Source organism: Podarcis vaucheri, assembly GCF_965113315.1.
Source record: "Podarcis vaucheri genome assembly, chromosome: 6".
NCBI classification, from domain to species: Eukaryota; Metazoa; Chordata; class Lepidosauria; order Squamata; family Lacertidae; genus Podarcis; species Podarcis vaucheri.
In genome coordinates, this window is record NC_138764.1 from 34,643,283 (window position 1) to 34,670,660 (window position 27,378).

Here is a 27,378-nt window from a genome sequence, read left to right on the forward strand (position 1 = left end):
TCTTGTAATGCATGTAAAACATAACCAAGGAATGACTTAATTCAAGCCTTTTTTCAATTAGTATTACCAAGGTAGGGCACAATGTAATCAGCTGAGAAACATGGTAAAATATGTTAAATAGGGGTGTGCCTTGGCACTGCATACAGTAAGCCCACAGTTTGTGGGCATTTGACTCATGTGCATTCAGATTTATGGGCAAAAATTTAAAGGGGCATAAAGTGGGTGGGGTTCTGGGAAACATTATTTTGGCAATCCCACCTGCCCTTGAACCCAATGGGTTTTGACTATACACTATTTTGGCTTTAGGTGTGGTGGATTCCCCAGAACATAAGCCCTGTGTAAGTGGCAGGATTAAGTTGTATGAATTACAGGGTGACGTGGGGGAAATTCTCACAGCTGTGGCTCAGCTCCAGCCAAGAGTCAGGGATTATGGAAATTGTAGTACAACACCTGGAGGCCCACAGGTTCCCCAGCCCTGCTCGTAAATAGGTAAGCAGTGAAGTCTACTTAAAAGTTTCAAGTTAACCTGGTTATGAGTAAATGTTTGTGTGAAGTACAGAACCGAACACTCAAGGCGATGAGGAACAGAACTTTTAGCAGTTCTGCCCTTTCCAGGCCTAAACATAGACTGAAGCAAATTAAAAATAGGGGCTTTTTGTCCCTTGAAACCATCAGTCTGATTTTGCAGGCTGCTAGGTCAGGGCTATTTTTGTTCCCTCGCTGCTCCAGCAGCATTCTTAAGCCATAATAGTATGAGGGGAGGGGAGGAGCCAATGATAAGTACAAGTTTATGTAGATCTTGGATCAGCTCAACATCAAGCCTTGCCTCTGTACATTGAAAAAACAAAACAAACATCTCAAATCTTAATCTTGGTGTGCAGCCTTAACAGGATTCTTAGAACCAGGTTCTGATGTTGAGTGCGGTAAGGCTGGAGTCTTGACTGTCATCTTAGGGACATCACATAGCTTTCCCTGCCTCTGCTGTGGAATGGGCAGGGAAATTCAATCCACAACAACCAGTGTCTTAGATTATATCTGCTCCGTGAGAAATGTTAATACAATCTGCTCCATCACAACATCTGTAAGAAAGATATTCCTAAGTCCTCTTGCCTAGCATGGGTTTTTCATAGGTGAAATCTTCCAGGAAGCCCTTCTACAATACAGTGGTACCTCAAGTTACATACGCTTCAGGTTACAGACTTTGCTAACCCATAAATATTACCTCAGGTTAAGAACTTTGCTTCAGGATGAGAACAGAAATCCTGCTCCGGCAGTGCGGCAGCAGTGGGAGGTCCCATTAGCTAAAGTGGTGCTTCAGGTTAAGAACAGTTTCAGGTTAAGAACAGACCTCCGGAACAAATTAAGTACTTAACCCGGGGTACCACTGTATCAGTTACATCCTGCTTGAGTACTAGAATAGTATTTGCCTTGTAACAGGCATAGGCAAACTCGGCCCTCCAGCTGTTTTGGAACTACAACTCCCATCATCCCTGACCACTGGTCCTGTTAGCTATGGATGATGGGAGTTGTAGTCCCAAAACATCTGGAGGGCCGAGTTTGCCTATGCCTGCTTGTAGGCTCTAAGGTGCTGTACTTTGAACTGACTGTCGATTCTTACAGATACAGAAAAAGTTGTTACTCCTCTTCCTATCACCATGAATAGCAGTCTCTCTGTCTTGGACATGACTGATCAGTTGGAAGTCCATAAGAACTCCTGTAGAGCCCCTTGCTTTTCACGTTGAGGGATAAGGGAGATTTTGGGATTGGGGCACATTGGTGCATAATAGCTGCAACGTATTTAAAGGGGTTGCCTTGCAGCAGTCCATGAATACATGCCATGTTTTTTAAAGAACCATGCAGACAAACTGGGCAGTGTGGGTCTGTCGTACTACGCTATCAAGAGTGGGCTTCTGTTAGAACTTTGGGATGCTTAGATTACTTCAGCTTCTGCATTAACCTTCGTAGGCAAGTAAAACTGGATTGAACAACTGAATTTGAGCTCCAATGCTTGAATGAAATCCTTTTAAGGAACCATAATTCAGATAGCCTATTGCCTCCCCCCCCCATTTCTCACTTAAAAGTGTGTGTAAAAAACCAGGTCAACATTTAAAGCAAAAAAAAAAAAAAAAACACACCCTCTAACTACCAGTACAGTGGTAACCTTGGGTTACATACACCTCAGGTTACAGGCCAGAAATAGTACCTCGGGTTAAGAACTTTGCTTCAGCATGAGAACAGAAATCGTGTAGCAGCGGCAGTGGCCCCATTAGCTGGTGCTTCAGGTTAAGAACGGACCTCCAGAACGAATTAAGTTCTTAACCCGAGGTACCACTGTACAACCTTTACATGATTATATATGCAGTTGTGTGGGTTGTTTTGACGCTATGGTACCACAAGGTTACTGACAAGAGGAACAGAAAATGAGACTTTTTATGCACCCCTGAAAGAAAAGGGTAAATCAAACCAAGTTCTAAACACAATTTTTATCTAAAGACCAAAAAGCAAGATTATAGGATTCAAATCAGTAAATCATGTTTTCATATACAAATTTCACTATTTAAACTTTAATTTGATAGTTAACTGCAAGACAGTTTGTAGTATGACATTGTTAAAGGCACATTTCATTTTAATGCATAGTGTACCATTCTAAAATAACCTAATTTCTTTACAAAGTGCTTCAGCAGCCACATACAAGTATAGCAAAATATATTTACAATCTAGAGTTTAAAATCTTAATTTGCCTAAATATTTAAAAAAACTAGATAAAATTAGTGCTTTCTTTCAGCTTAACTGTGTGAAAATACCCTGCCTCTAAAATTTCTTAAAGTGATTTACTTAGATTACAAAACATTTCTGTACAAGATGTACTTACAAAAAAAGAGAAAAGGGTTATTTCTGTAGGACTTTAAATTTGAATCACCCTTTTGGGCTCAGCTGTCTGTAGCTCTAATTTTGGAGTATAAATGAATAGCCGACTGTACCTCAGGTGTGTAGTGTTTTGTATTTAATTGTGATACAGCTATTTGAGATGGAAGGGAAATAGCATTTTTCCCCAAGATGCTAATTTGCTATTTGTTTTTTTTTAAAAAAGAATTACAGGTTAGACATTTCATGATTTGATTTTTTGTTTAGTCTTTTACCATTGTTCTTTGTGGACACACTTACATGTACATTATTCTAATGAACCCGTTACATACGCTTCAAAGTTCAGGCAATGAAGGCAACACCTGGGAGCAGCACTGTCTTCACATGGTTATGTGGTTGCCATTTATCTTTCATGAAACCAGATTCCAGAGCAATACGTCTGTGTGGATTTAAACATCACACAACACATTTTTGATCTTGGGCATGCTGAGTATGAGCCTAATGACAAACCAATTTTAATAAGCTAGGGAAAGCAGAGCGTTGTTTTCCACAAACAGACTCAACTTTTTAGAAAACTATGTAAGTCTGAAAGGAGCACACACAGTATCTGGTCAAAGACATTTTAACTTTTCAAGGTACAGCATAGTGTTAAGAGGCTTAAAATATACAAGTCTTATCAAAAATATTTATACATTCTCTCAAAACATATTGCTTTAACCCTTATTCTCAATAATTGCCAATGAAGAGTCTGGAATTCAGTGGCCTTGAAATGTATACAAGCATGTTTCCTCCCCCCCCCCATTAAATCTGAATTTAACAATACATTCACCTAGCCACTGGATAATGCTAAAGGAAGTGGTAAAGTTAATTTATATGATTGAAACAAAAATATACTATAACTTCCAAATATACATGAACATGGCATGTATACACTGAAGATCCTCATTCTTTAAAGATGATATGGCAACACCAAATCAGCAAATGTAAGATGAACGAGATAGCTAGACACACAGATTAGCTAAAATAACGTATCAATGGAGTTAGTGTGGAAAAGACATGACTTCCAAGAGTACAAAACAGTGATTGCATCTGGGGGAATGCACACATTAGAAATGTTCCTGATTTAAGACTGGAGAGACATTCTTACTCATTACATTCTTCATATCTGCTGGTTATAGAAGTTGAAAGGCAAAAATTGTTTGGCAAATGCTTTGGTAAACTTCTTAGGACCGATCTTCTCTTTTTAAGAATGGAAGCACTTATACTGTTCTCCTATAGGTAAGGCTTTTAAACATTTCCCCCCCTAATAAATACCATAGAAAGTTTACAAAACAAGGCATCAGTTCTTAATCTTCATTCCCCCCCTAAAAAAATGAAGACAACAGTGTGCTTAACAGTCATCAGGTCTATGTTTTTTGGAGATTACTGTATCTTTTTTTTTTTTTTAAGGACAGACATTTTGCCTTCCTTCTTCCCTCTAATCGCTGAGTAGATGGTTATCAGTCTAGCTCAGTATCTGGTTGCTAATCCTGCTTAAGGCAGGTCTTTTTTGCAATGTTTTCTGCTGCAGAACAGTAAAGATACAGTACAAGTGTGCCCAAGTGAGAGTGGAACACAGCCTATACCTGCCAGGTCAAGCTTAAAGAGCTGCACAGAATCGCTTTCCAGTGCTCAATATTTTTTTTCTTTAAAAAAAAAAAGATATACAAAAACGAGGTCACACCTCACGTGTAATAAAAACGGTCCTTTTTCCAAAATCTTCATGTGATTCAAAAAAGTCGGAAGCTACAGGCAGCACAGAGAACAATCCAACAGCTGGTATTCTCAAAAGGAGGGAAGGAGTGGGGCGAACGCTGTTCTGATGAGCCAGTCTGCTAGGATTTCACAGTGTCTCAAAAGAATTAACACCAATCAGCAATGTAGTCAAAGTCTCTGAACATTTCCTGCTGGTCTTCTGAAAGTATCCTAGGCTCCCGGGGTGGAGTGAGAATAGGTGCTTCTGAGGTAAATTCGTCATCAAAATTGCTGACGTCTTCTCTTCCTCGTATGATGGGGACAAAAGGAGGCTTCATTTTCTTGGCAAGCAACGCGTTCCAATCGATCAACTGCAAAATGAAAACACCGAGTTAAGTCCCTGCTTCTGGCTGCTCCCAAATTGCACCCAGGCGTTTCACTTCGCACTCACCCGGAAAAAGTGATGCCTCTTGACATCTTCAGCATCTTTCTCACCAGCGCCGAGACGCCGCTCTGGGTTTCTCCTCAGAAGCTGAAACGATATCAAGAACTTTTTGTCAGTAGCCTGCTGGAGCAAAGCGTTCCTGTTAACAATTTCCTGAGCCATGTGAGTTCTTTGAAAAAAGCACGATATAAATATGAAGTTATTTTTTTTAAAAAAAAGCACATCAGGTTCCCCAGTTAGTACAGCAAGTAGCACTGGGAACTTTAGAAAAGAAAGCAAAATGATTGCCTTTGTTTTTATTACTTCATAAATTTAAAATTCTTGTTGGTTTGCCGAGGCCCAAATGGTGGTTCTGACCAAGTTGTATTTCAAGCAAAACTACTGACATCAGTGTCATGACAGAATGACATAATTGGTTTCCGCCTGTTATTAACAGCATAAAAGAGTCCCAAGGCAGTTTACAGAAAAACAAATTAAATAACAAAAATAATCTGAATAAAACAAAAAAAAGTACAATGGCAAACCCAAGAAAAACCCCAACTTGCTGTCTTTAAAAAGACAAGGCATGAAACCACGCACTATTTTCAGTTTCCCTTACAAGAGATGGCTAGTAATCCAACCACTCACAGCAGCACACTAATGACATCATATCCCATGCAATCAATCCCCGTTCCCACAGACAGAAGACCCAATACACAGAAAGAGTCTCCAATTGTTTTTTTGTCAAAGGAGAGAAAAGAAAGGAGAGAAAAGGAGAGAAAAGAAAAGTTCTAGGGCTTCCATGATCTAGAATGTAGGGTCTCTACTGAGTCCCAACTACCACTCTCTGCTGCTACAAAATGGAAAGAATCCTCGCTGCTGCTTTGCTTATCTCCAGGGATATCATAAGCCGGTGTGTTAACTTTTTATACAGCTGTGGTTGCTTTCTCAGGTGCTCCAGTAAAAAAACACCAAAGTCCTCCTGACTCACAAGTAGTACCAATCCTACCAGTGAGTAAATCGGGGGTGGCTCACTGGTGACCCTTCAAGATAGATGTTGCTGGACTACAAAACCCATCATCCCTGACCACTAGCCCTGCTGGCGGGCAGGTGGATGGGAGCTGCAAGCAGAGAAACTTGGAAGGACCACAGTTAGTCACCCATGGAAGTAAAGGTCATACCCACAGTATTTCTACCCAACAGACATGGGGCATACATCTGGGGAGGCTAGGATATTACTAGTATCAGCAAGCCACACTTGCCTTTGACATAAAGTGAACTTGAGAAACGTACATAGCAAATAAAAACGTGGACCTTAAAACACTTTGCTTTCCCTTACACACGTGGCTAAACAAATTAAGAAGGAATGAAACAAGCACACAAAAAGTACCACCTTACCCTTCTCATTATTGAGATGGCTTCTGTAGAAAGGAACCGAGGATATCTTACTTCATCATTTACAATACTGTCAAAAACCTCTTCTTCATCATCTCCTGGGAAGGGAGACTAGAGGGTGGGGGAGAAATAGCGATAAGAATAATTTCCAGAAACTGAATTTTCATTGATATATTCTCTTAATAAATATACTCAAATTTAAGCAAATGAGAAGTGAAAAGAGTGAGGGAATTCAACAGAAACCTACACCCAACAGCTCTTTTCAAATTTATTTGCTCTTTGCAGATGAATAAAAGAAACAGTTTTACATTTTGTGAAGCTTACCTCACCAACCAGCATTTCATAGATGAGCACACCAAGACCCCACCAGTCTACAGCTCTTGTATAGGAAGTTTCTGTCAACACTTCTGGAGCAAGAAATTCTGGAGTGCCACAGAATGTACTTGTCCTGTCACCAAAACCCATTCCTGCAACAATTACACATGTTTAGTTTTTTGTTCTAGGAGCCTTTCACCTTTCCAGTTTTAAACTCATGGGATTCTTACACAACAAAAACCGTGTATGACATGAACAACATTGCATATTTTTGCCTGTTCTGCCAACTCCATCCAAATTCTGAAAGCTAAATAAGGATACTTTTTATTGCAAAATAGAGTTGATGGTTTTGAACTCCAAATGTTCAGCCAATTATTTACAACTGGTAACATTGTAGTGGTTTAAAAAACAACAACAACAACGGTCTTGCAGAATGACAGAGAAGATACAGATTCATTAAGACTGGAATCCTAGGCTCACTTATCTGAGATTAAGTCCTAGAGAACATAAGGCCTACTTCCGAGTAGATTTGTATAAGTTTGCACTCTAAAGCATTTACAGAAAATGTTTATTTTCTTATCTAACACTATAAAATGCTAGGCATTTCGTTTTGCCTCTAAAATAAGCAAACTATGAAATATGACTTTTCTTTTAAAGATTTCCTCCTTAAGCACAGTGAAGCCAAGGTATGTATTCAAAAACCCTTTAAAAAAAGCCAACAGTTTAATGTCATTTACATACACTAGACATAATTTTTGCCAGTGGCAACAACTCATTTAAGAAGGGTGTGATGTGAATTCTGTGCCAAATTTTACAAAAGGGCAAGAGCAAGCAGGCATTCAAGAACTTCTTGATTGTGTACTGTCAAAATACTTCCTTATTAACAAAGGGCATGCATAATTTCCCCACCCCTTGCATTTTCCATTGGTGAAACTATGTTGTGTGTAGGTAGGACAAATTTGAATTTCCAAGTGGTAAGAAACAAACCTTGGCTCTATAATTATTTGTAAAACACTCTCTCTCTCTCTCTCTCTCTCTCTCTCTCTCTCAGCAGCAGTACACGTTACATTTTGTACAATGGTACTAGCACTCGAAGCATACGCACTATCAAGTGTGAAGAACCTGCATTTGCCTTTAAATAAATAAGGATTCTTGATGCAGTTTTCCTACAGCAAAAGTCCCATTTAATTGCTCCATCTTGCCACCTGTGCAGTGTTAGAAACTCAGATATGAAAGCTAGGAGCTAAATGGCACCTTATGGGCACAACAACAGAATGTCTAGGCCTGTTTTATAAAAAAAATACAAAGCTGAAAATGAATGAACTGCAGCTAAAATCTTATGTTCATTTTTCACACGGTCTAGTCCTTCCCTTGCCCACCTCCCTAATATTCTTAGAGGGTCTCTTCTCCAGCCTTCAGAGAGTGGCTGGAAGTGGGGAGGCAGAAAAAGGTCCTCCTTTCCTTCCACTGCAGCTTTAATCTGAAATCTTACTGCGCCCAGAAGCTTAGAAACTGCTCGCCCTAATGAAATTTTCTGTCGCAAAATGCGCCTAGAACAGTGGGAGTTTCAAACACTGCACCTGTGTCTGATGTAAGACTGTGTCAAGGTCACAAAGACTGCAGAAATCTACTGGGTATCCACCATCTATTTCTTGGAAATATGTCCCCAAGCCATGATTGGCTCAGTGAGACCCTACCTGTCTAGCCCTTTTAGTATAAAAAACTAGTCTTTGACCTGGGTCTAATGGGATTTGAGGGTCATGTATGGCAACAATAATGTGTTCCTAGATGAAACTTGCTCGTGGGGTCAATGACTCGAATGGTTATTTTGTTCTGTGTTCAAATTCCCTGAAGTGTCTTCACACGGTTAGCCTTTCTTAACTGTGTTTTAGTGGTAAAGGGTTCTTATTCTCTGCTTATAAACTCCCTAATAAAGTATAGCACTTATTCCTTGTGTGGCTTCCTGATGTAAGCTTGGCTTTGAATCTGGTACCTGGCTACTTGGTTATATGCTACTGAGTAATTTGTGGGCTTGCAGCTCTAAAGGACTGTTTGGCCCTTTGCAAATCTTGGAGACTTTGCAAATCTCAAGGACTTCCAGAAACAAACTCCGTTTCCCCTGGCTCAGGATTGGATGACTACAGGGGTGGGGCAACCCCTGGGTTATCTCACTTAAAAGGCAGCTTAAGCAAAATTCTTGATATACCGGCAGGAATGAGATGATAAAATAGCCCTGAACTCTTTACATGGTTTGCAGCCATGGGAAAACCAGTATAAGGAAAATCATTTACATGTTGGCAGCGTGGACAAACAGACTCTTCATGCTGTCAACTTGAGATATACCGTATTTTTTGCTCTATAAGACTCACTTTTTCCCTCCTAAAAAGTAAGGGGAAATGTGTGTGCGTCTTAAGGAACGAATGCAGGCTGCGCAGCTATCCTAGAAGCCAGAACAGCAAGAGGGATTGCTGCTTTCACTGCACAGCGATCCCTCTTGCTGTTCTGGATTCTGAGATTCAGAATATTTTTGTTGTTCTTTTCCTCCTCCAAAAACTAGGTGCGTCTTGTGGTCTGGTGCGTCTTATAGAGCGAAAAATGTGGTAACTGGAACAATTCTTTTACAGCTCCTTTCTATAGTGGAATACCACGTATAATTGAGAACCAAATGTTGCTTATGCAGATGAAACCACCTGAGAAGCCATTATTTTCCTCCTACCAATCCATAAAAGCAGGACACTATGGCAACTCCTCCTCGCTGCTCTGGCAATTGTTTCTTCCTGACTCGAATGAATTGATAAAATGAAAGGTCCAGGCAGATCTTAAGCTGGTTTGAGTGGTGAATTCGAAAATGTGGAGATGTAGGGTTGTAGTCAATATTTTCACTTGCGAATTTGTTATGGCTGGAGTTTGGATCCTAGAATAATAGGCAGGGTGGGTTTTAGAACGTAGCGTGTGATTGGCTGCTGGAGCCATGCAATCTGGCTCCAGAAGGGAAGTTTGAACTAGCCTATCAGGTGTGACCACAGGATATCTAGCCTGGGTCTGGGAGGGGCCTGCAGGCTGGACACACACGATGACTCACTGTTTTATGTGTGAACAATGAAATAAACTACATGAAACCAACGGCTTTTCTCTGGGTATATTTCAGAATGGAACTTCCATTAACTCATTCCTTCATGTGCACTCATGGAAGGAGTCCTTTCATAAGCACATCTCTGCTCCTCAATAGAAGTAGCAGTTCATGGAGGAACACCATTAGATACAGCCCAAAGGAAGCTGAGCAAATAACTCTTCTTTGGTGATGGGACATACTATCTTATCTTTGTTACTCAGAGCAAGCAGGGATCCAGACTAACAACAAAGTGGAAGGGGGTGGGCACACAGCCTAAATTATATTTCCTTCCTGTCTTTTATTGCACAGAAATACTTCCAATTCAAGTTTTTTGAACGAAGCCCAACCAAATACCAAAAAATAAACAGATATAAATAAGAAAGCGCAGAAAACAGAATCCGACAAAGCAGAGCTATATACTGTTTTCCCCACTTTCTCTGATGGGGTTCCTAGGACAAACCAGCAGTTTCTAACTTTAGCAAACAAGTGCAAGCATTTTGAAATGCTAACAGCTCTTCTTAAGATCATGTGTCTTGTCATTAAAAATGCAAAGATTGCATTGCAGCTAGCATGTCAGCCTTTGTGAAGCAAATTATCCATGCATTTTGCAGCCTGACCCTAAGTTGGGCCCCATGGAGTTCAGTAGAGCTTACTCCCATGTAAGTGTGCTGTAGTCTTAGTTTACAGAACAGTTGGAAATAATGTAATTGGTATACAGCAGATTTCCCTCCTTGCCCACCCTATGCTTTGTGACAAAAATGTATTATTTTTCTCAATAAGACTTTCTGGATCATTTTGAGGGTCCAATGATGATTTGCTGGGGCCTTTGGGTGAAGGGCAGGTGATATTCAAAAAATAAATCCACCAAAAATAAAGAAAAAGGAATATACAATAAAAACATAAAGCAAACCACTGAGTACAGCTGTTCTAAATGCTTTGGACAGAACGTTTTATTGATCTAGCTGGAAAGTTGTTTATGAGAGTAACTTTAGCCAATGAAAACTGATGCCACAAAAAAGTGTTAGTTTTTAAAACTGTGTTTTGAAAGACATGTCATCTTTCATTTCTTTTGCAATAAATTCTTTTGAAATTACAATAGGCTTTTTACCATGCAATCCTATACATGCCTACTGACATATAAGTTCCACTGTGTTTAATGGGACTTACTCTGAGGTTAGTGTGCGTAGGACTGCACCCTTACTGGCGAAAACCCACATTTTGGAGTTTTTACCAGAAGGTTCCAAATGTTGCTCAGCACAGAACTCTTTTTTCGGGGACTGCCCAGAGGCCATGGCAAAGAGCTACTCTAAATCTGTGATTTGTTTAATTGATTAAAAGAGGAAAAAATTCACATGTTCATTAACAATGCCTCCCCCAACACCATATGGAAGAGAGCAAAGATGTCTCTAATCCACAATCTGTGCAGCACTCAGAATGAGACAGGGTGGGGGAAGGGAGGGGAGAGGTGGAAAGGGGAAGTAGAGGGACTACCACTTTTAATCTGAGGCAGTAATTGATAAAAGTGGGTTGCAAATTCCCGACTGCTATTATAAGCCACTGAGAAATACTGTTGAAAAAGCTTACCCTCTTTGCAGAGGCCAAAGTCCGCTATTTTCACAAAACCTTCTGTATCCAGCAACAAGTTGTCTAGCTTTAAATCTCTGCAGAGAAGAAATTAAAAACAACTCATTCTGACCCCGAAGGGAGACAAACTATACGAGGAAAGTATTAGCTGCAAATACTCAAAATTGTTATCCTTTCTGAATTTAAGGTGTTTGGAAGTGGCATGCAGGTTTGTGTAAACACCCAATGCAACTGTCCTCCTCTTCGCCACATGGCAAAGAGGAGGTAACATTGTTAATGTATCCGAGCAAACATGGTATATAAGGCAAACGTGTAAGAATGTGAAATGAAACAAAAAAATCTAAATCTTATGCAAACTTACCGATAAACTATCTTGTGCTCATGTAAATATTGCAGTCCGAGAACCACACATGCAGCATAAAACCTGTTTGTAAAGAAATATAAAAGAGGCGAGAACTGACATGTTGCATTTTTATACTCCTACAAAGGATAACTTTTGAAAAACATGTGACCAGAAAACCTTCAGAGCAACGTTCAGTACCACCAGAGGAGTCTTTTCAGGCTACTTTATTTTGAATATGGGTTTCTAAGTTTTTAATTAAAAAGAGCACCACACCTCAGTAGCAGAGGACACACTTCCATGCAGCAGGTCACAGGTTCAATCTGTGGTTTTCCAGTTCACAAGGAACAGGTAGACAGCAGGCAGTGGGAAAGGCCTGGGACCCAGTGGACCATATTGGGTTAAACAGGACAGTCTGACCCGCTATAAAGCTTTTTGCCTGTACTCCTCAAAAAGTATAATACCGGCATCTATGTCATGAATCTCTACCTGGCAGGTATCAGTGAGCGAAAGCACCATCTGCTGATACAATTAGAACAGCTCCCTTGATGAAGTAGGTGTGCGTGTTAGGATACTGCCTGTCAACTGAAAGTCCTGTTGTAGTTATGCCCCCTGCAGTCAGACAGGAATTGCCTAAATCCATCAGGATTGCTCTGCTGGCTTCAATTAGCTCTACACAGATTTAACTAGCATAAGTCAACTGGGTGCAGGAGCTACATGCCATGTACCTAAGGGACGTATGATACAACATTTATAAGCTGGTGTGGCTATATGCAGACACATCTTCTCAGCAGCAAAATTTCCTCTCCCTTGCAGTTAGGGTGCATGAGATTAACCACAGTTAAGATTAACTAGGGTTTCCTTTAAACGAAGTTCTGAAACATGAGGTAGCTCCCAACCATTTAGCAGGGGAAGAAGTGTTACTATGTCATATTGGCCCTGCAGAGTATTATCTCACACGGCAAGCACCAAACCCAACTTACTTACGCCACAGCCTGAAAATATCCCTTTTGTTACTTACACTGCTCTTGGTTCGGAAAAGACATCCGTGTGTATATGCATCATGAGGTCTCCTCCAGCTGCGTACTCCATTACAAAGCACACGTGATCGTTGGTTTGGAAACAAGCGAAGAGGTTCACCAGAAAGGGATGCCTTACGCTGTTCACAGTTTCAAAAATTCGCTTTTCACACATGAGGCTGAAAGCAGAAATGTTTTATGAGGTTGGATCAACTATTTATTTTCATTACATGGGTGACGGCTCCAAGAAGGGATACATGCACAAAATCCTAAGAGTTAGAAGGGGCCCTATGGGTCATCTAGTCTAACCCCCCTGCCATGAAGGAATACGCACCCAAATGGGGATCAAACCCAAGTCCTTGTCATTATCAGCACCATGCTCTAACCCGCAAGGCGAAAGCCTAACTGCAATGAGGCCACTGTAACCGCAGGCTTCCAGCAGAAGTGCTGAGCTTACTGCAATTAATACAGTGGACCCTCAGGTTACGTAATCTTCGGGTTGTGAAAGCAACAAACCTGGAAGTGTATTCTTCTGGGTTTCGCTGCTCGCACATGCGCAGAAGTGCTCTATCGCACCGCGTGTGAGGGCAGAAACGGTGCCTCTGGTTACGAATTTTTCGGGAGGCGCACCCCCCCCCCCGAAACAAATTAAATTTGTAAATTTGTACAGTGACCCACAAGTAGCAAGAGCATGGAAGGCCATCAGGACTTTTTGGGTAATACAGTGGTACCTCCGGTTAAGTACTTAATTCGTTCCAGAGGTCCGTTCTTAACCTGAAACCGTTCTTAACCTGAAGCACCACTTTAGCTAATGGGGCCTCCCACTGCCGCTGCGCCGCCAGAGCACGATTTCTGTTCTCATCCTGAAGCAAAGTTCTTAACCTGAAGCACTATTTCTGGGTTAGTGGAGTCTGTAACCTGAAGCGTATGTAACCTGAAGCATATGTAACCTGAGGTACCCCTGTATGTGGTAAATGACAACAGTGCTGAGTTCTTGCAAGGGATATGATACTAATGTGATATTTTTTTTAAAAAAAAAAAAAGCACAGCAGCTTAACAATGAATGACGAACAACTGTTGTTAGCCGCCCTGAGCCCGGCTTCGGCTGGGGAGGGCGGGATATAAATAAAATTTATTATTATTATTATTATAACTACACAATATGGGCATACCCTCATGTACAGAGAAAGAGAGAGAAGGTTGAGAAACATAAAACCCAGGGATAGGCTGGGTACTATTTCTTACTGACCCAAGCACATTTACTTGTAATTATGTTCTACCAGAGATGCTTGCAAGTATGTGTGTTTACGGGTCAGGTTTGAAAATCTGGCAATTACTGCAGCCCATGATTAAGATCTAAAGAGCTGCACAACTAGTCTTATACATCAATGGGGCTTTGAGTTTGAGTTCTGAAGAGTGGCACCATCTTCTAAGACATGAAGATTGGAAAACTGCTTTTGGGTTACATGGCAGGATCATAACATGACCTGTTATAAAAACTCTTAACGAGTATTTTCTTTCTTTTTTTATGAAATGAAATTAGTTTCTGCAGACCTGAAATAAATTATGTAAAAAACGTTAAAAATACAAGCCCTTGGCCCCACTCAAAGTAGTAGTCTTGGTCTGTGGGTTTAGGGCACATTCAGATTTAATGACACCTGTCCTTCACACTGACCTGTCTACTTCATCACGAGCAACAATGTCTCCTTTCTTTAAGGCTTTAATGGCAAACATTTCGTTTGTATTCTTATATTCAGCCAACAGGACCTGAAACACAAAATAATACTCAATTTGCATGCTTTCCATTACATTTTATGTTCCAAACTCGCAACTGTTGTGTATACGTTTAAAAAGCTTGCTTCAAAGCTGTGACAAATCAACAAGCATATTACTGAGCACATAGTGAAATGCAACAGGCAGCTGCAAAGGGAAGTGGGCTAAGAGGAAGGAAGGGGAAAAACATGATGTGGAAAGAGACAATATTGTAATTTTAGCTGTCAAACATACCTTTCCAAAGTGTCCTCTACCCAGTACAGCACAACACCGGAAGTCTTGCAAACTGAATTGAAATCTCTGTTGTATTCTGAAATACAGCAAATTTAAAAAGTAAATGACAATTTCTGCTCAGTATTGGGTAGAGTTATACATCAAGTTAACATAAAAGAGGACTTACCTTCTATCTTCGGGCTCTCGTATATTATATTCTAAATCAGAATTTGAATTTTGAGTCTCGCAAATAATTTCCGGCTGAAGTTTGGGGACAAAATTATTTCTGTCATTCTCAAAATCAAATGTTTCTGCATCCTGTGAAATGTGTAGAAGAAAAAAAATCTGAAGATTTAAAAAAACAAAAGTTGCTAGAAATTGGAGAAGAGTAATGTTACAGCAGTAGGTCTTAAATTTAGAATTGTGGAATTCAGAATCTCAAGGTTGATTCAAATGCCTTCTAAAAGAGCCCTCGAGAAACTATATCTATTTGCTAAACCTCTTGCACTGTTTGTGATAGGACTTGCAAAGACAGCACAGAGGAACCTGGTCTAAGAACTGGTTTAAGAATGCTGTCATACAAGCTACCCTACACATATTCATGTTTCCCACATAAATGAAGTTGAAGAAAAATAAACAAACCCTCTTCCATGTATTACTGGGACACCTGCAATCAATTCTTCCTAGCCAAAGGCAACCTGGCATTTGGGTATTTCTAAACCTGGTTTAAGAACACATTTTGATTGTTTAATTTATATACCGTTTAGTATGTTACAAGTATGTCTAAGCGGTATACAAGTATGTTACAAGTATGTCTAAGCGGTATACAAAAAACTGAAGCAACAACAAACAACTTAAACAAAATATTACAAAAACACACAGTTACATATAAAATGTTACAATAACACAAAGTTGCTATGATATACAAATCAATATCCATTCATTTTCCTTTTGATACTCAACCTCCGGGTTTTCACCCAGGGTCCAAGCAAACTCTCCGCTCACCCACAAAAGTCTCACAACATTGATCTTCAAGTGCTTGAAAAGGACTGTAAGATTCTTTATTAGGAGATAAGACTACTTCTTTCTGTATTTGAACAATCCCAAGCAATGTGCCAGGGACTTAGGGGAACCCTGTTTAGAATGCCATCTTTAGAGTGAGGGAAGAAACACAATGAGTGAGGCCTTCTCAGTGAAACATGTCAGTGTCCGTCCCTGCTTCTTTTAAGAAGTCTTAACAAATGTTTATTGGTTTGGCAGGGTTTTCAGAACCTGTGAGACTTGTTGATCATTAAATGCTTGTTGACAGTTCTCTGGTTAAGTTCTAACTTCAAATACTTCTTTGGTCAAGTATCTACTACCTCAAATGCTAGTATGGTACAAACGAGTTTTTGCAGTTCAGCAGTTATTTAAAAGGAGAGGTTATGACCCGATTATAAGAACGCTTTAAGCTATTATGCAACTCAGTTGAGAAAGTTGCACACAGAAAGATCAGCTGCAGAACGCTTTGCATAGCAACCAATTATTAAAAAGTAAAGACGTCAATAAAACAACAACAAATCAAGAATACAACCTGTGCTATTTGTAGGTCACATTTCTCACAAACCTAGACAGAACAATTTGTGCTATTGTTTTAAATCTATATTAGAAGTCTTGCCTGAGTGGGTGTAGGTGGAGCCTTTGGCTCAGGCGAAGGTTCGCTAATTTCTCCAAGAGAAGACGCACGTGGAGGAGTATGTGGGGGTTCGGGTTCAAGTTCAAACACCAGTTTGGCTACAGGGGAGTCACTTAAAAGAAAGCAATTCACTTGGTGAGCATGGCAACAATTTAGGAAAATTTAAAAAATAACTTCATGCTAATTGATACTTTTCTCTTTTTAAAACTGGAAGAAGGAAACTCAAGAGGAGTAAATAAGCTTGTGTTTCCTTCTACATCACAGGAGTTTTGTCATATAAGCCTGCTTAAGCATCTCAGCCACTTACCTAGTTGGTGATCTTAATTCAGGAATGTGCGCATCACCTCCTGCAACTGCGGCAGGCACAGCTTGAGGGCTGAAGGTGCCGGTATGATTTACTGTAGGAATAGCTCTTCTCACAAGCCTTCCCCAAGTGGCAATATTAATATTCATTTGAGGAGCTCTGAGAAATGTTTTGCCTGTGGTTAAAGAAAACAGAGAGCACAAGTAATCTTTTTACTTATCACCAAAAGCTATAATTAAAAGAGAATTCATATTCATTAGTTTATTATTTGTGATGAATAAACTGAACATGTCACATATTCCACATTTTCCTGCGCTTTTTTTTTTTACAAACAGATTTCACTATTGAAAGCCCTATCTACAATTTCTAAACAAATATATTTACATGAAATTCTGACGTTTAGCGTCAGCATCCTTTTCAGTTAACTTTTGAGAATATAAACCTGTATTAAGATTAAGATACAACACCAATTTGATGAAATCTGTTACCTTGCTGCTTGGAGAAAATTTTCTTTTGCCTTTGAAGTTTTGGTCTTCTTTCAATAACTGGATTAAAAAATGTAACCTGCAATTCAGACAAGATGTGTTAAATAGTAAAATAATGAATCTTGGAAATCATTCACAGCCTTTAATAATTTTCTTTAAAAAACGTTGGCACTTACCTCTGCAAATAGAGTACCCTGGGGTTCAAGATAGAGACACATTCCATGTCGCTGGTTGTCTAAGAAATCTTCTAACCTCAGAAACTTCACCGCACAGAGAGATCTCCAATCGCGCCAATAAACAGAAATTTCTAATTCACGTGACTGAAGAGATTTGAGGAGGAGGAGACAATGTTAATTTGTGCAGCTGCTACAATTCTAAAGATTGTATCCCAGACACTCCATAAGTGCAAGTGGTTATGCTTGTGCAATGGAACTTCCCCTGTAACCCTCTCCATTTCCTTCCCAAATCTGCTCTGGAGGACTGGGCAAAACACCAGAAAAGATTGCGGGCGGGTGGGGGCATGGAGGAAAAAGGGGAGTTCCGCTGCACAAGTGTAAATCCTTGCACTAACCAGATTAAGTGCTACATTCCATGCAAGTGAATAGTGTACACATTCCCTCCCCAGCACCACCTCATTATGGAAGCTGGTGACTCTGGCATGGGAGGAGAAGCACACTGCTGACCCTGTATACATGTTTCACTTACTTCATATGAACTGGCCAGGAAGACATGCCTATAAAAGAATGGGCATTAACAAGTGACCAGAAGCATTCCATAGGAACACAGAAAGCTACCTTATACCATGTCAGACCAGGGGTCAGCAAAGTTTTTTGTGGCTTGGGCCGATTCATGGTTCCGCAGACGCCACGGTGGGCCGGGGCGTGTGTGCGCACGCACACACTATTTCAGGCGCTCCTTCTGGCGCAGAGGTGTGCGCAGCTTCCCATTGGCTGCAGGGGCTTCCTGCAGCCAATGGGAAGCTGGCCAGCATCGCGGAAGGCGGTACCCGCTGTGCTCTGCGCCAGTTTAGCACAGCGCACGGGAGCCGGCCGAGCGGGTGGCAGCGGTCCATGGGTCGGTTAAACAAGCAGCCCATGGGCCTTAGTAACCCCTCTGTTGCTGACCCCTCTGTCAGACCATTAATCTGTCCAAATCAGTTTTCTCTACACTTGACTGGCCGTGGACCTATAGGGTTTCAGGCAGGGATGGATCCGAGCCCCTCCTCAAGATACTGGAAACCGAATCTGTGTTCTACCACCGCTGCACCATGCCCCCCCCCCCAACTGCAACAGTGCTCAGGGTGAACCTAGGGTTTTACAAGGCCCTTTGTAAAGTGTGTTCCAATTTAAAATGGCTACTATCAAAACACCCGCATACAGAGTCAACAACATTTATTCTAATGCAGTCCATGTTATGAAAGATGAGCCGTGAAAATATATATTTTTACAAGGCGAAATTCTTGCCTTGCATAACCACTTGAAACAATACCCATACACGCAGAACAAACACTACAGGTAGCTTAATTCAGTGTGGCACTAGGTAAGCTGAAAGGGAATGATTTACTACTGGCAGTCACAGGTGCGGATAAAAGGAAACTCCTGCAACTTCTGTAATATATAGCCTGGATGACAGCGCTGAAGGGAAGAACACTGGCCTCTGCTGTCGGTCAGGGGACCAAGGGTCACCGAGAGGTTGTACCTCCTGCCTCCCAGGAAGAGCAGCATGCAGAGGGGGAGTTGAGCCTGTTCCCATCCATCAGTCAGAGAAGGAACAGCTGAAGGGAGCTAGATTCCCTTCTCCCTGCCAGAATGAGCACTTGGCTCTACAAGTCAATTGCTCTGGGACCACTAAGCTCAAGGGAAGCTTTGGGCTACTGGAGGCTGCACCTTTTGCCCCCCAAGAGCATGCTAAAGACCAACATGGCCCCATCCATCAGCCATGCTTTTCCCTTTTGCGAAAGGGAACATCTAGGCTTTTATTTTAAATAACTGTACACCACTTAGAAATTTTTAGGCATTTCCGTCAGTGTTTATTGACAACAACCACCACCATCGAAGGAGAATCAGACACAGGTAATTCTTCTGTTTCAATTCACAAATATAAACGGGCTCTCCCAATCTCCACAAAATCCCCTGTTATCATTGGATCCTATTAAATGAAACAATTTTCCGTTATCACAGTGCTTCAAGCCATCTCCATTTACTAACTTGCATTGTTTCTGCCTAAGGAAACAAATAGTTTGCATGTGTGAATTTAACCCCCGACACTCAAGACCACCGTCATGGCACGTATTCATTCCAGAAAGTTAAAAAATATTAACAAGCCTTCAGTTCAAGTGCTTAAACTGCACTGATTTCAAAGGAATTTAAAATACACTTCTGTTGCCCAGAATTGAACCCCGCACATTTTAGCTTAAATGTCCTTCCTGAAGAAAGAATTAGTTGGGATATTAACTTCAAAATCAGTTCAATTGATTTAATTTTTTATATAATTAATGGGCTGTATTTTTCAGAATAATATTCTGGAAGAATATGGTATATATTTAACTTTGGAAGAAATCTTATTCATTATCAGTTTCCTTTCACCCTCTCACATTAAAGCAACTGGCAGACTGTGAAAATAGCAAATGAAGAATTTTGTTGTTATTATTTTAAGAATAACTGTTTGACTTAACTGTTTGACTTGTTATAAAACTTTATTGGCTAGAACTTAGAGCTTTGTTGTTTTCCAGTCTACAGTGGAAGCTTGGGTTGCAAACGTGATCCGATGCACGTTCGCAACCCGCAGCATTCGCAACCCGCAGCAGCACATCTGTGCACTCGCGGGCTGCGATTCGGTGCTTCTGCACAAAGCACAATTTAGCGCTTCTGCGCATGCGCAACCCCCAAAACCCAGAAGTAAACTGTTCTGGTAATTCCGGGTTTCGGCAGGCCCGTAACCTGAAAAAAATGCAACCTGAAGCATCTGTAACCCAAAGTATGACTGTATCTACTTTCAGGTCTATTGAAATAATTTATTTAACTGGAGGAAATATTGTTTATCACTCATTGAAGTCTACATTCGCTCTTAACTTCATCCTCAAGAAACTGACAGATAAGAGCCATACATCACCAATAGTGGGGGATTTATTACAAAATACAGAGACTTAGAATCCTATAGGATGGGATGCACTTCTGCTTATACAAGTGCCCTCTCAAATTTTTGCTGACTCCTCCAGTCCCCTTGCTGCAGATTTCAGTGCCTCATAACATCCTGTTTCAAGTAATACCCCAGAACTCGGAAGTGGATTTTCAAGGACCAGAAGGAGCAGGGCAGCAAAAAACAAACAAAACTTCAGATCCCAGCTAGGACCTCTCCGTGTATATATACAGACAAATAAACATAAAATTACCAAGTTGGTAATCACTGTTAACACAATAAAGAGGTCCTTACTCGGTCTAGCTCCAGTGTAAATTTCTGATCCCATGACTGATTGGAAATAGGCTTCCAGCTGGTTTGATCAACCACCGTATTGTCCAACTTCAAAACAGCACAGATTTCGTCTGTAAGAAAATTACACAAACTCAGCTTAGAACTTTAAGAGGATTTTCAAGAAGTAAAACAAGCAAAACATGCAAGGACTGGTTATGTGTCTGGAATGGAAAAACAAATACAAACATTACGAGCTGCAAGAATCTATGGCTACTGTTAAGTTTACGATTATTTTAAACGTCTTATGTTTAATGTCTTTCTTCTTTTACCCTTGCTAAATAATGGTGAATGTTGACACACTCTCCCAGTTGAAACTCCCACCAGTTGAAGTTTCCCAATCCATTGTGAGTGGGGTTCAACCCTTCGCTGATAAAGGACTTGACACTGGTGACAGTATTCCCTGCTGCTGCTGCAGCCTCCCTCCATCTTTCCACACCAATGTGCCTGGCAGTGGTGATAGAAGCTGGCACAAGGGCTCCTGCTATGCTCTGGAATGTTTCAGCAGTGTCTTATGTGGCAGCACCCCTGATAAATAGGTTCTCAGGGTTCCCAAGCCAGTGTACTTTTCAACCTACTTAATATTTTTTAGCATTCACGGTCCTATTCCGAAACAGGAAACTTGTTCAAGACCTCAGCCTGAATGATTTGATGTGCTTGAGTATACCCCTGTTAAGAAGTACTACTAATAACCCAATTTTACATGTATCTACTCTTCTTACTAAAAGGATTCATGAAAGTGTTTTCTGAAGATAAAAGCAAAGGTAAAATGTACTGAACTGGACAAATCATCAGTTTTCAGGAGGTTCCGACTACTCCCACTTTTACTTTTGCTTGTTCGGCTCATGAAAGATGATCTGGCTTCACTTGGACTCCATCCGGGTAGAGTAATGGATGTGGCTTTTGATCGACCGGGGACATTCTCCAAAATATCTTGGCAGCCCATGAGCCTAACTTCCAAAGTACCTAGAATGAGATCAGATTGCCTTCGCTCATATTCCTTGCAAAACACCCGCTTCAGCAAATACAAATAGTTCATGAATGGTAGCAGGACAGGTGACTCACAAACTTTCAGTCTTGCGGAGACGATCTAAAAGCACAACCCTTTTTTTTTTAGCTAGTCACAATGTAAGAGCTGCTTCACACAATGTCTATGAAAAATAAGCATACATATATATGGGTCGCAGGATACCCTGATCAAGTGTTTCCCTGGCACACCTTCACAAGTTTCACAGCACTATCCATGCCTTTCGAAACATACATTTGTTTTCATATATCACCTTTCTCAATGTGAGGCCTTCTAGATGTTGCCGGATATAACTCCCATAAATCCTTGGCCAACGGGTTGATGGGAATTGCAGTCCAAAATTTCTAGAGGGCAACAGTTTGGGAAATGCTACCTTACACACTGGGGGATAGTCAACTGAGTGTTACTCAGAGTAGACCAACTGAAATAAATTAACAAGATTAAGCTAAACCCATTAATTTCAATAGGCCTACACTGAGTAAAAATTAGCTGAATACCACCCATCATACTTTTAACACATATACAGTAAAAAGAAACATTAATTTTGTAAGAAAAATGCAAATCAACTTTTACCATTTCAACTTTGACTTACATGTGAACTTTCAATGTGAATTTATTTGGCAAGGGACAGATTGTGTGCGCAGGACTACGTATGTAACAAGCTAGTTCTGCTACAAGTTCAGTTTAAAAACTAAAGTCATTTTGGGAAACACAAGCTAACAGCTGTGCTCGTGCTTCTAATTTGGTTGTTTATTAAATAATTTAGTAAACAACATATTAGGAACAGAGTTTTTATTCAACACCTGCTTCAAGTTAGCAAATAAAATCTGCAGGGATGTATTTAAGATCTTCATTAAGCATACGAAATATCTTGGAATTTATTTTCTTTATGAAGTGCTGCAATTACAGACACGCACACAGGCTGTCAAGAGGAACTGTTGGACTATATAGTCTCAACTTCCATAACCCCTGTGCAGACGTTTATTCTTGTGGAATACTAACTCTTAAATTTCTTATATTTAATTACTTTAATCTAGAAAACCCATTAGCACAAGTAAATGGGAGATGCATTTTTATACATTGCTGCTATTTGCAATTCTCTCTTCACGTTATTAGCAAAGTCTTAATGCTTTGTAGAAAACTCCCTTTAGGAAAAACTTAATTTCCATCACAACTCAGTTGCATGTGATTATGACCATACTTCATCTCTACTGCCATGTCTGATGGTTGACCGGTGAGAGCCCACAACCCCCCACGTCACCTAAAAGTGGAATAATGGAGCAGATGTTCTCAAAGCATTTGGGGGTATTAAAAGCATCATATCAGGGGCTTCTAAATTCTGTGTTAGACTCTACTACTGGATAGTAGGACTTTGTGGGTCCCAGGAATTGTCTTGGGGGTGGGGTGGGGGGCTGAAATCCTTTGCCTGATCAGATGTTGGGACAAGGGGTTGGATCCAATGCTTGGCAATCCACAAGTCTCATGCAACATACTTCTGCTTGGACAACACAACTCCCCCCCTCTCCCCTGTGCCCCACTGTGCCCCACCCCATACCCTCAAAATATGTCCCAGAGGAGAAGATTTGGGGGTTCATGGGGAGAAAGGAGAAGTCCCGTTGTGCAAGCAGACCACTGCGCACACAGAGGTGGACACAACTCTAAAAGTCTCCAATATTAATTAATTTGCCAATTCCGATTACAAAAATCCTTTGGGTTTTGCTGTGCTAGAACAGCAAGACCCACCTCTTAAAAGCACCAACCACAAGAATCTTCTTAACCAACATAAATGCAAGCCACTACTCAGAAGTTTGAGGTTAGTCAGCAACTGAAATACTCACAATTATGCAATTAGTGCAAACAGAAACAAAAACAAACAACATTTCCAGAAAAAAAGAACACCACAGCACAACAAACCTGTTAAAGCGGCTGGCTTGGATAGTGTACTATATTGATTCTGTGTAGAGATCATACTTTGACGTGGACTTAGTGTTGGTGATGAAACAAGAGAAAGTTCTTCTATAATAATACTGCTTTTGGGGTGGTTTTTAGGGAGTTCATTAAGTCTCTGTTCTAGTGAATACTTTAAGAGATCCAACTTCTGGCTTGATTCATTAAATCTTGCTTGAGCCTTGTTCGTGAAAAAATAAGAAAAGAAATCCGCTAAGAAAATTGTTGAAATAGAACTGTTTAAATTCAGATTTTATTTACTCTGTTAAAATTACCTCTGAGAGTGCTTTTCTGTCAGTAACTTTTCCAGATCCGAGCAACTTCATAACATTTTTTGCCCCTTCTGCGACTGCATATTCTATCCTAAAATGATGCCGCAGTTCCTCCATTCGGAGCTCAAGGGGGCTTATAACAGGCTTTGCTGCAGGTAAAATCACACACAGAGATATTTAGTATGCATTCAACTAGTTTTTTTAATATGGTTATCTTAATACAAACAACTGCTAAACATTTTGACCACAGAAATAATTAAAAGTCCTAGTCTAGTTGGTGAAAGAAGTGAGATGTTAAGTTTAGGCTACAGTTCTCAAAAAACACATCATTTGCCAATGTGAAGACCTCAGGAATACCTGTGGTCCTGAGACCAAGTGGTCCTTTTGCATGCAACAACTGATAGCACTGCAGCATATTTTTTTAGGGTAGCTGCATGGTGTCATGCGATTCCAACTCCTCATGAAGGCTGGGGAATCTCCAAATCGGCACGTGGCTGATGTTGGTTAAACAACGCAGCTTCGTAGACTGTTCTTTGAAATTGGCCAGAATTTGTGATAAACTCAAAATCCCTAGCTTGCACGCAAGGACAAGTCAAGATTAGGGGAATCTGAAACAAAACACTGCAAGGTCTTCTCCTGCCCACACTGGAAGAGAGGAGAGCATGCAAGCCTGAGACTTAAGTCAGCCTCTTTCCAGCCTGTGAATGTAAGGCAAAACCATGGCTGAGTGTTATGTGCTAATGCAGCCATGTAAGTACTTATAGTTTATTTCCTGCTCAAACATTTAGCTCATGCTCACAATTTTCTCAGCAAAAAGGGCAGGAATTGCAACATTTCTATTGGTGCTACTGAACTGGAGTGCACAGCTCATTTCACTCTGAGGGTCTTTTACATTTTTATTAAGTGAAGTGGGCCACATTCAATCAACTCGGTTTGCTCTGCAGCCTATTCCACGAGCCTCCTTTCTATTTTCTATGCATGGTATCACCTTTCTCAACCACCATAGGTTTGCTTACTATCTCAACAGTTGTTCGCTCTCATGTTCATCTCTCCACTACTTCTCTCTGCACTCCGTAGCACTCTTCTGTCTGTGGCCCAGCATGGATTTCTCTTGACTCCCATTTCTCCACCCATCCATCCTCCTTTTCTTCTTTGAATTATATCCTCAGCCCTTTCATTTACATTTCCTCATGGAGAAAATACAAGACCAACTCTCCCAGCAATTCACACACTGAGGGAGTCTTCAATTCTGTCTGGCTGCAGATGATGGGAAATCTGCTGCCCATATTCCATTACAAGCTTCTAACACAAGATTTATGAAGGACACGGGCCATGCAGAAAGCCTTTACTAGTGCACCATGCACGCCTGGTCACATTTTAAATTAATTTACCATGTGCAATGACCCATTGTACAGCAGGCCAAAGGCACCACTCAGCCAGGCTATTAATGGCTAGCTTTCTAACCTTACATGTGAATGAGCCAGTACATCCGGGAAGGGCACTTAAAATGTGACTAGGCATTTGTGGAAAGCTTACAATTTGGGGCTTTCCATGTGGCAAGTGTCCTGTATAGATCAGGTCTTCTTCTGGGGAGAGATGAAACAATATAGATGTAGAGCAGCATGCACTATTCCACACCCACTTTTGATAGAGTTGGGCAAGCCAGAGAAGTTCCCACAAAGTGGGGCTGGATTGCCAAGCATGGGGATTTAGAATTTTCCCCAGGGTTGAGGGGGAAGGCAAGATCCTATCCAAGATTCTATCAACAGTTTAGAGAATGTTCTTCTCTTGAATGCTTCACCATTATCAAAAGCCAATTCGTTAGTCTGGACTGCCTGAAGTATCTGCATCCTTATAACTTCAATTTTTGTCTTGCTGTCCTGAAGCATCTGTTGAGCTGTCGCAAGAAGCTTTCTATCCTAAAAAGAAAATAAAGATGCTCTTAAAATATGAATTATGGAGGGACATCCAAGTATCAGCAGCTTGTGTTGTCTTTTTTTGACAAATTCAAGGCGATTCAGAAATCGTATAGTTTTGCGACTACTGTGTGATACATTTTGCTGTTTCCTTCCTCCATTGTATTTCCCCCTCAAATTATGTTTTATCCACTTGTCAGAACTTTGCATCAAATACTCTATTACTGCCTCTTTAAATTTCTTTCTTCCTGCTATATATTTTAACCTATCACAGACACTTTCAGAAGATGGCAGAGTATTAAAAATAAAGTTTTAATAGGAAAGTAGATCCCAGCAACCCAAGAGACTTGAGTGGAAGCTTTCAACATGCAGAACTGCTGTACTACAGAACAATTCAAAGTTCACACAGAAAGCAAAACTAAAATGTTGCACTACTGTACTCTGCAACACATTGCTTATCATCAAAAGGCTCCTGTACCGATTGTAATGTCATGTGGACTGTATAAACTCATGACTGGAATTTCTGCAAGCCCTTGAAATTGTTATCGGCAGTCACTGATCTCCAAAGTTAAGGACTCGCACCATAATGTCATTTGCATTTGTTTGCCAGTAGAGAATGTGGAAGATGTTTCTTCAAATAAAATATATGACAAAACTATCCACACACATACTGGTAGAGCTTGCAAAGGAAAACAAGGCTTTTAAATATTTGAAGTAATGGAAAGGAGCTTGGAAGAAACAGCTTCCCTCCATGTTAGAAGTGCTGTAGTAAGATTAACAGCTTAATTTAACATGTATAACTGAAACAGTGCTTGGAAAGCTACAAATTGAGTTTCAAAAAGGTCAGGGAGCCATCAGGAAGCAATTCAAACTGCCAACTCTCAGTCTCTGCAATCCATTCAGATCACTTATAGTAATCTGCATTTCTTTTGTTCTTTCCCCACATGCCAACATCCTGGTTCCAAGTTAGGGTTGCTGATGAGTACTATTCCTGGGCTTGGGACAGATGTAGCACTTCCAAAGTGTAAGAATGGGAAAGGCGAAGGCTATTTTTTAAAAATAAAAAAACTACAGCATAATCCGAGAAGATGTTCAGTTGGCGCATCTTCTCAAAAGAAGCAGGTACTCAACCAGCGAACAAAAGATTCCTGCCTTGCTTGGAAACAAAATGCATTTAGAAACTTTGTTTTAATGCAGCATACAATGAATTTTCCTACGAGGCATTTTGTCACACTACCCATATCAGGTAGTGATATAATATCAGGTTTTCAGAATGTGGCAAACTCCCCAACATTTTTTTGTTTTTCAAATAATGTGATGCATGTATGATAGCCTATTGAGATCAAACATGAATTACTTCTAAATGACCACACCACTCTTTATGGAAGTAGGCATTTCTTTAACACTGTCTGGTTTACCCAAGATGATGATGATGATGATGATGATGATGATGATGATTTTATTATTTCTACCCTGCCCATCTGGCTGAGTTTCCCCAGCCACTCTGGGC

The 27,378-nt window shown here is 40.5% G+C and overlaps 1 protein-coding gene across 5 annotated transcripts in view; it reads right to left on the minus strand.

The window, feature by feature from the left end:
* Positions 1-2,468: 2,468 nt before the first annotated feature.
* Positions 2,469-27,378, minus strand: part of PKN2 (protein kinase N2) — a 55,523-nt gene continuing 30,613 nt past the window's right edge. For 2 of the 5 annotated variants that reach the window (XM_082227799.1, XM_082227800.1), the window contains exons 4-22: positions 25,754-25,871; positions 23,956-24,101; positions 23,648-23,861; positions 21,487-21,672; positions 20,671-20,780; positions 17,415-17,558; positions 17,242-17,317; positions 16,757-16,928; positions 16,432-16,561; positions 14,962-15,092; positions 14,796-14,871; positions 14,464-14,555; positions 12,791-12,967; positions 11,791-11,853; positions 11,430-11,506; positions 6,743-6,885; positions 6,422-6,529; positions 5,051-5,131; positions 2,469-4,970 (exon numbers count right to left, since the gene is read on the minus strand). In XM_082227799.1, coding sequence (XP_082083925.1) covers positions 4,767-4,970; positions 5,051-5,131; positions 6,422-6,529; positions 6,743-6,885; positions 11,430-11,506; positions 11,791-11,853; positions 12,791-12,967; positions 14,464-14,555; positions 14,796-14,871; positions 14,962-15,092; positions 16,432-16,561; positions 16,757-16,928; positions 17,242-17,317; positions 17,415-17,558; positions 20,671-20,780; positions 21,487-21,672; positions 23,648-23,861; positions 23,956-24,101; positions 25,754-25,871 — 2,448 coding nt within the window. In that variant the 3' untranslated portion in view covers positions 2,469-4,766. Of the gene's footprint in view, positions 4,971-5,050; positions 5,132-6,421; positions 6,530-6,742; positions 6,886-11,429; positions 11,507-11,790; positions 11,854-12,790; positions 12,968-14,463; positions 14,556-14,795; positions 14,872-14,961; positions 15,120-16,431; positions 16,562-16,756; positions 16,929-17,241; positions 17,318-17,414; positions 17,559-20,670; positions 20,781-21,486; positions 21,673-23,647; positions 23,862-23,955; positions 24,102-25,488; positions 25,652-25,753; positions 25,872-27,378 lie in introns of those variants that run through there. The other 3 variants (XM_082227797.1, XM_082227798.1, XM_082227801.1) reach the window with 2 other exon arrangements.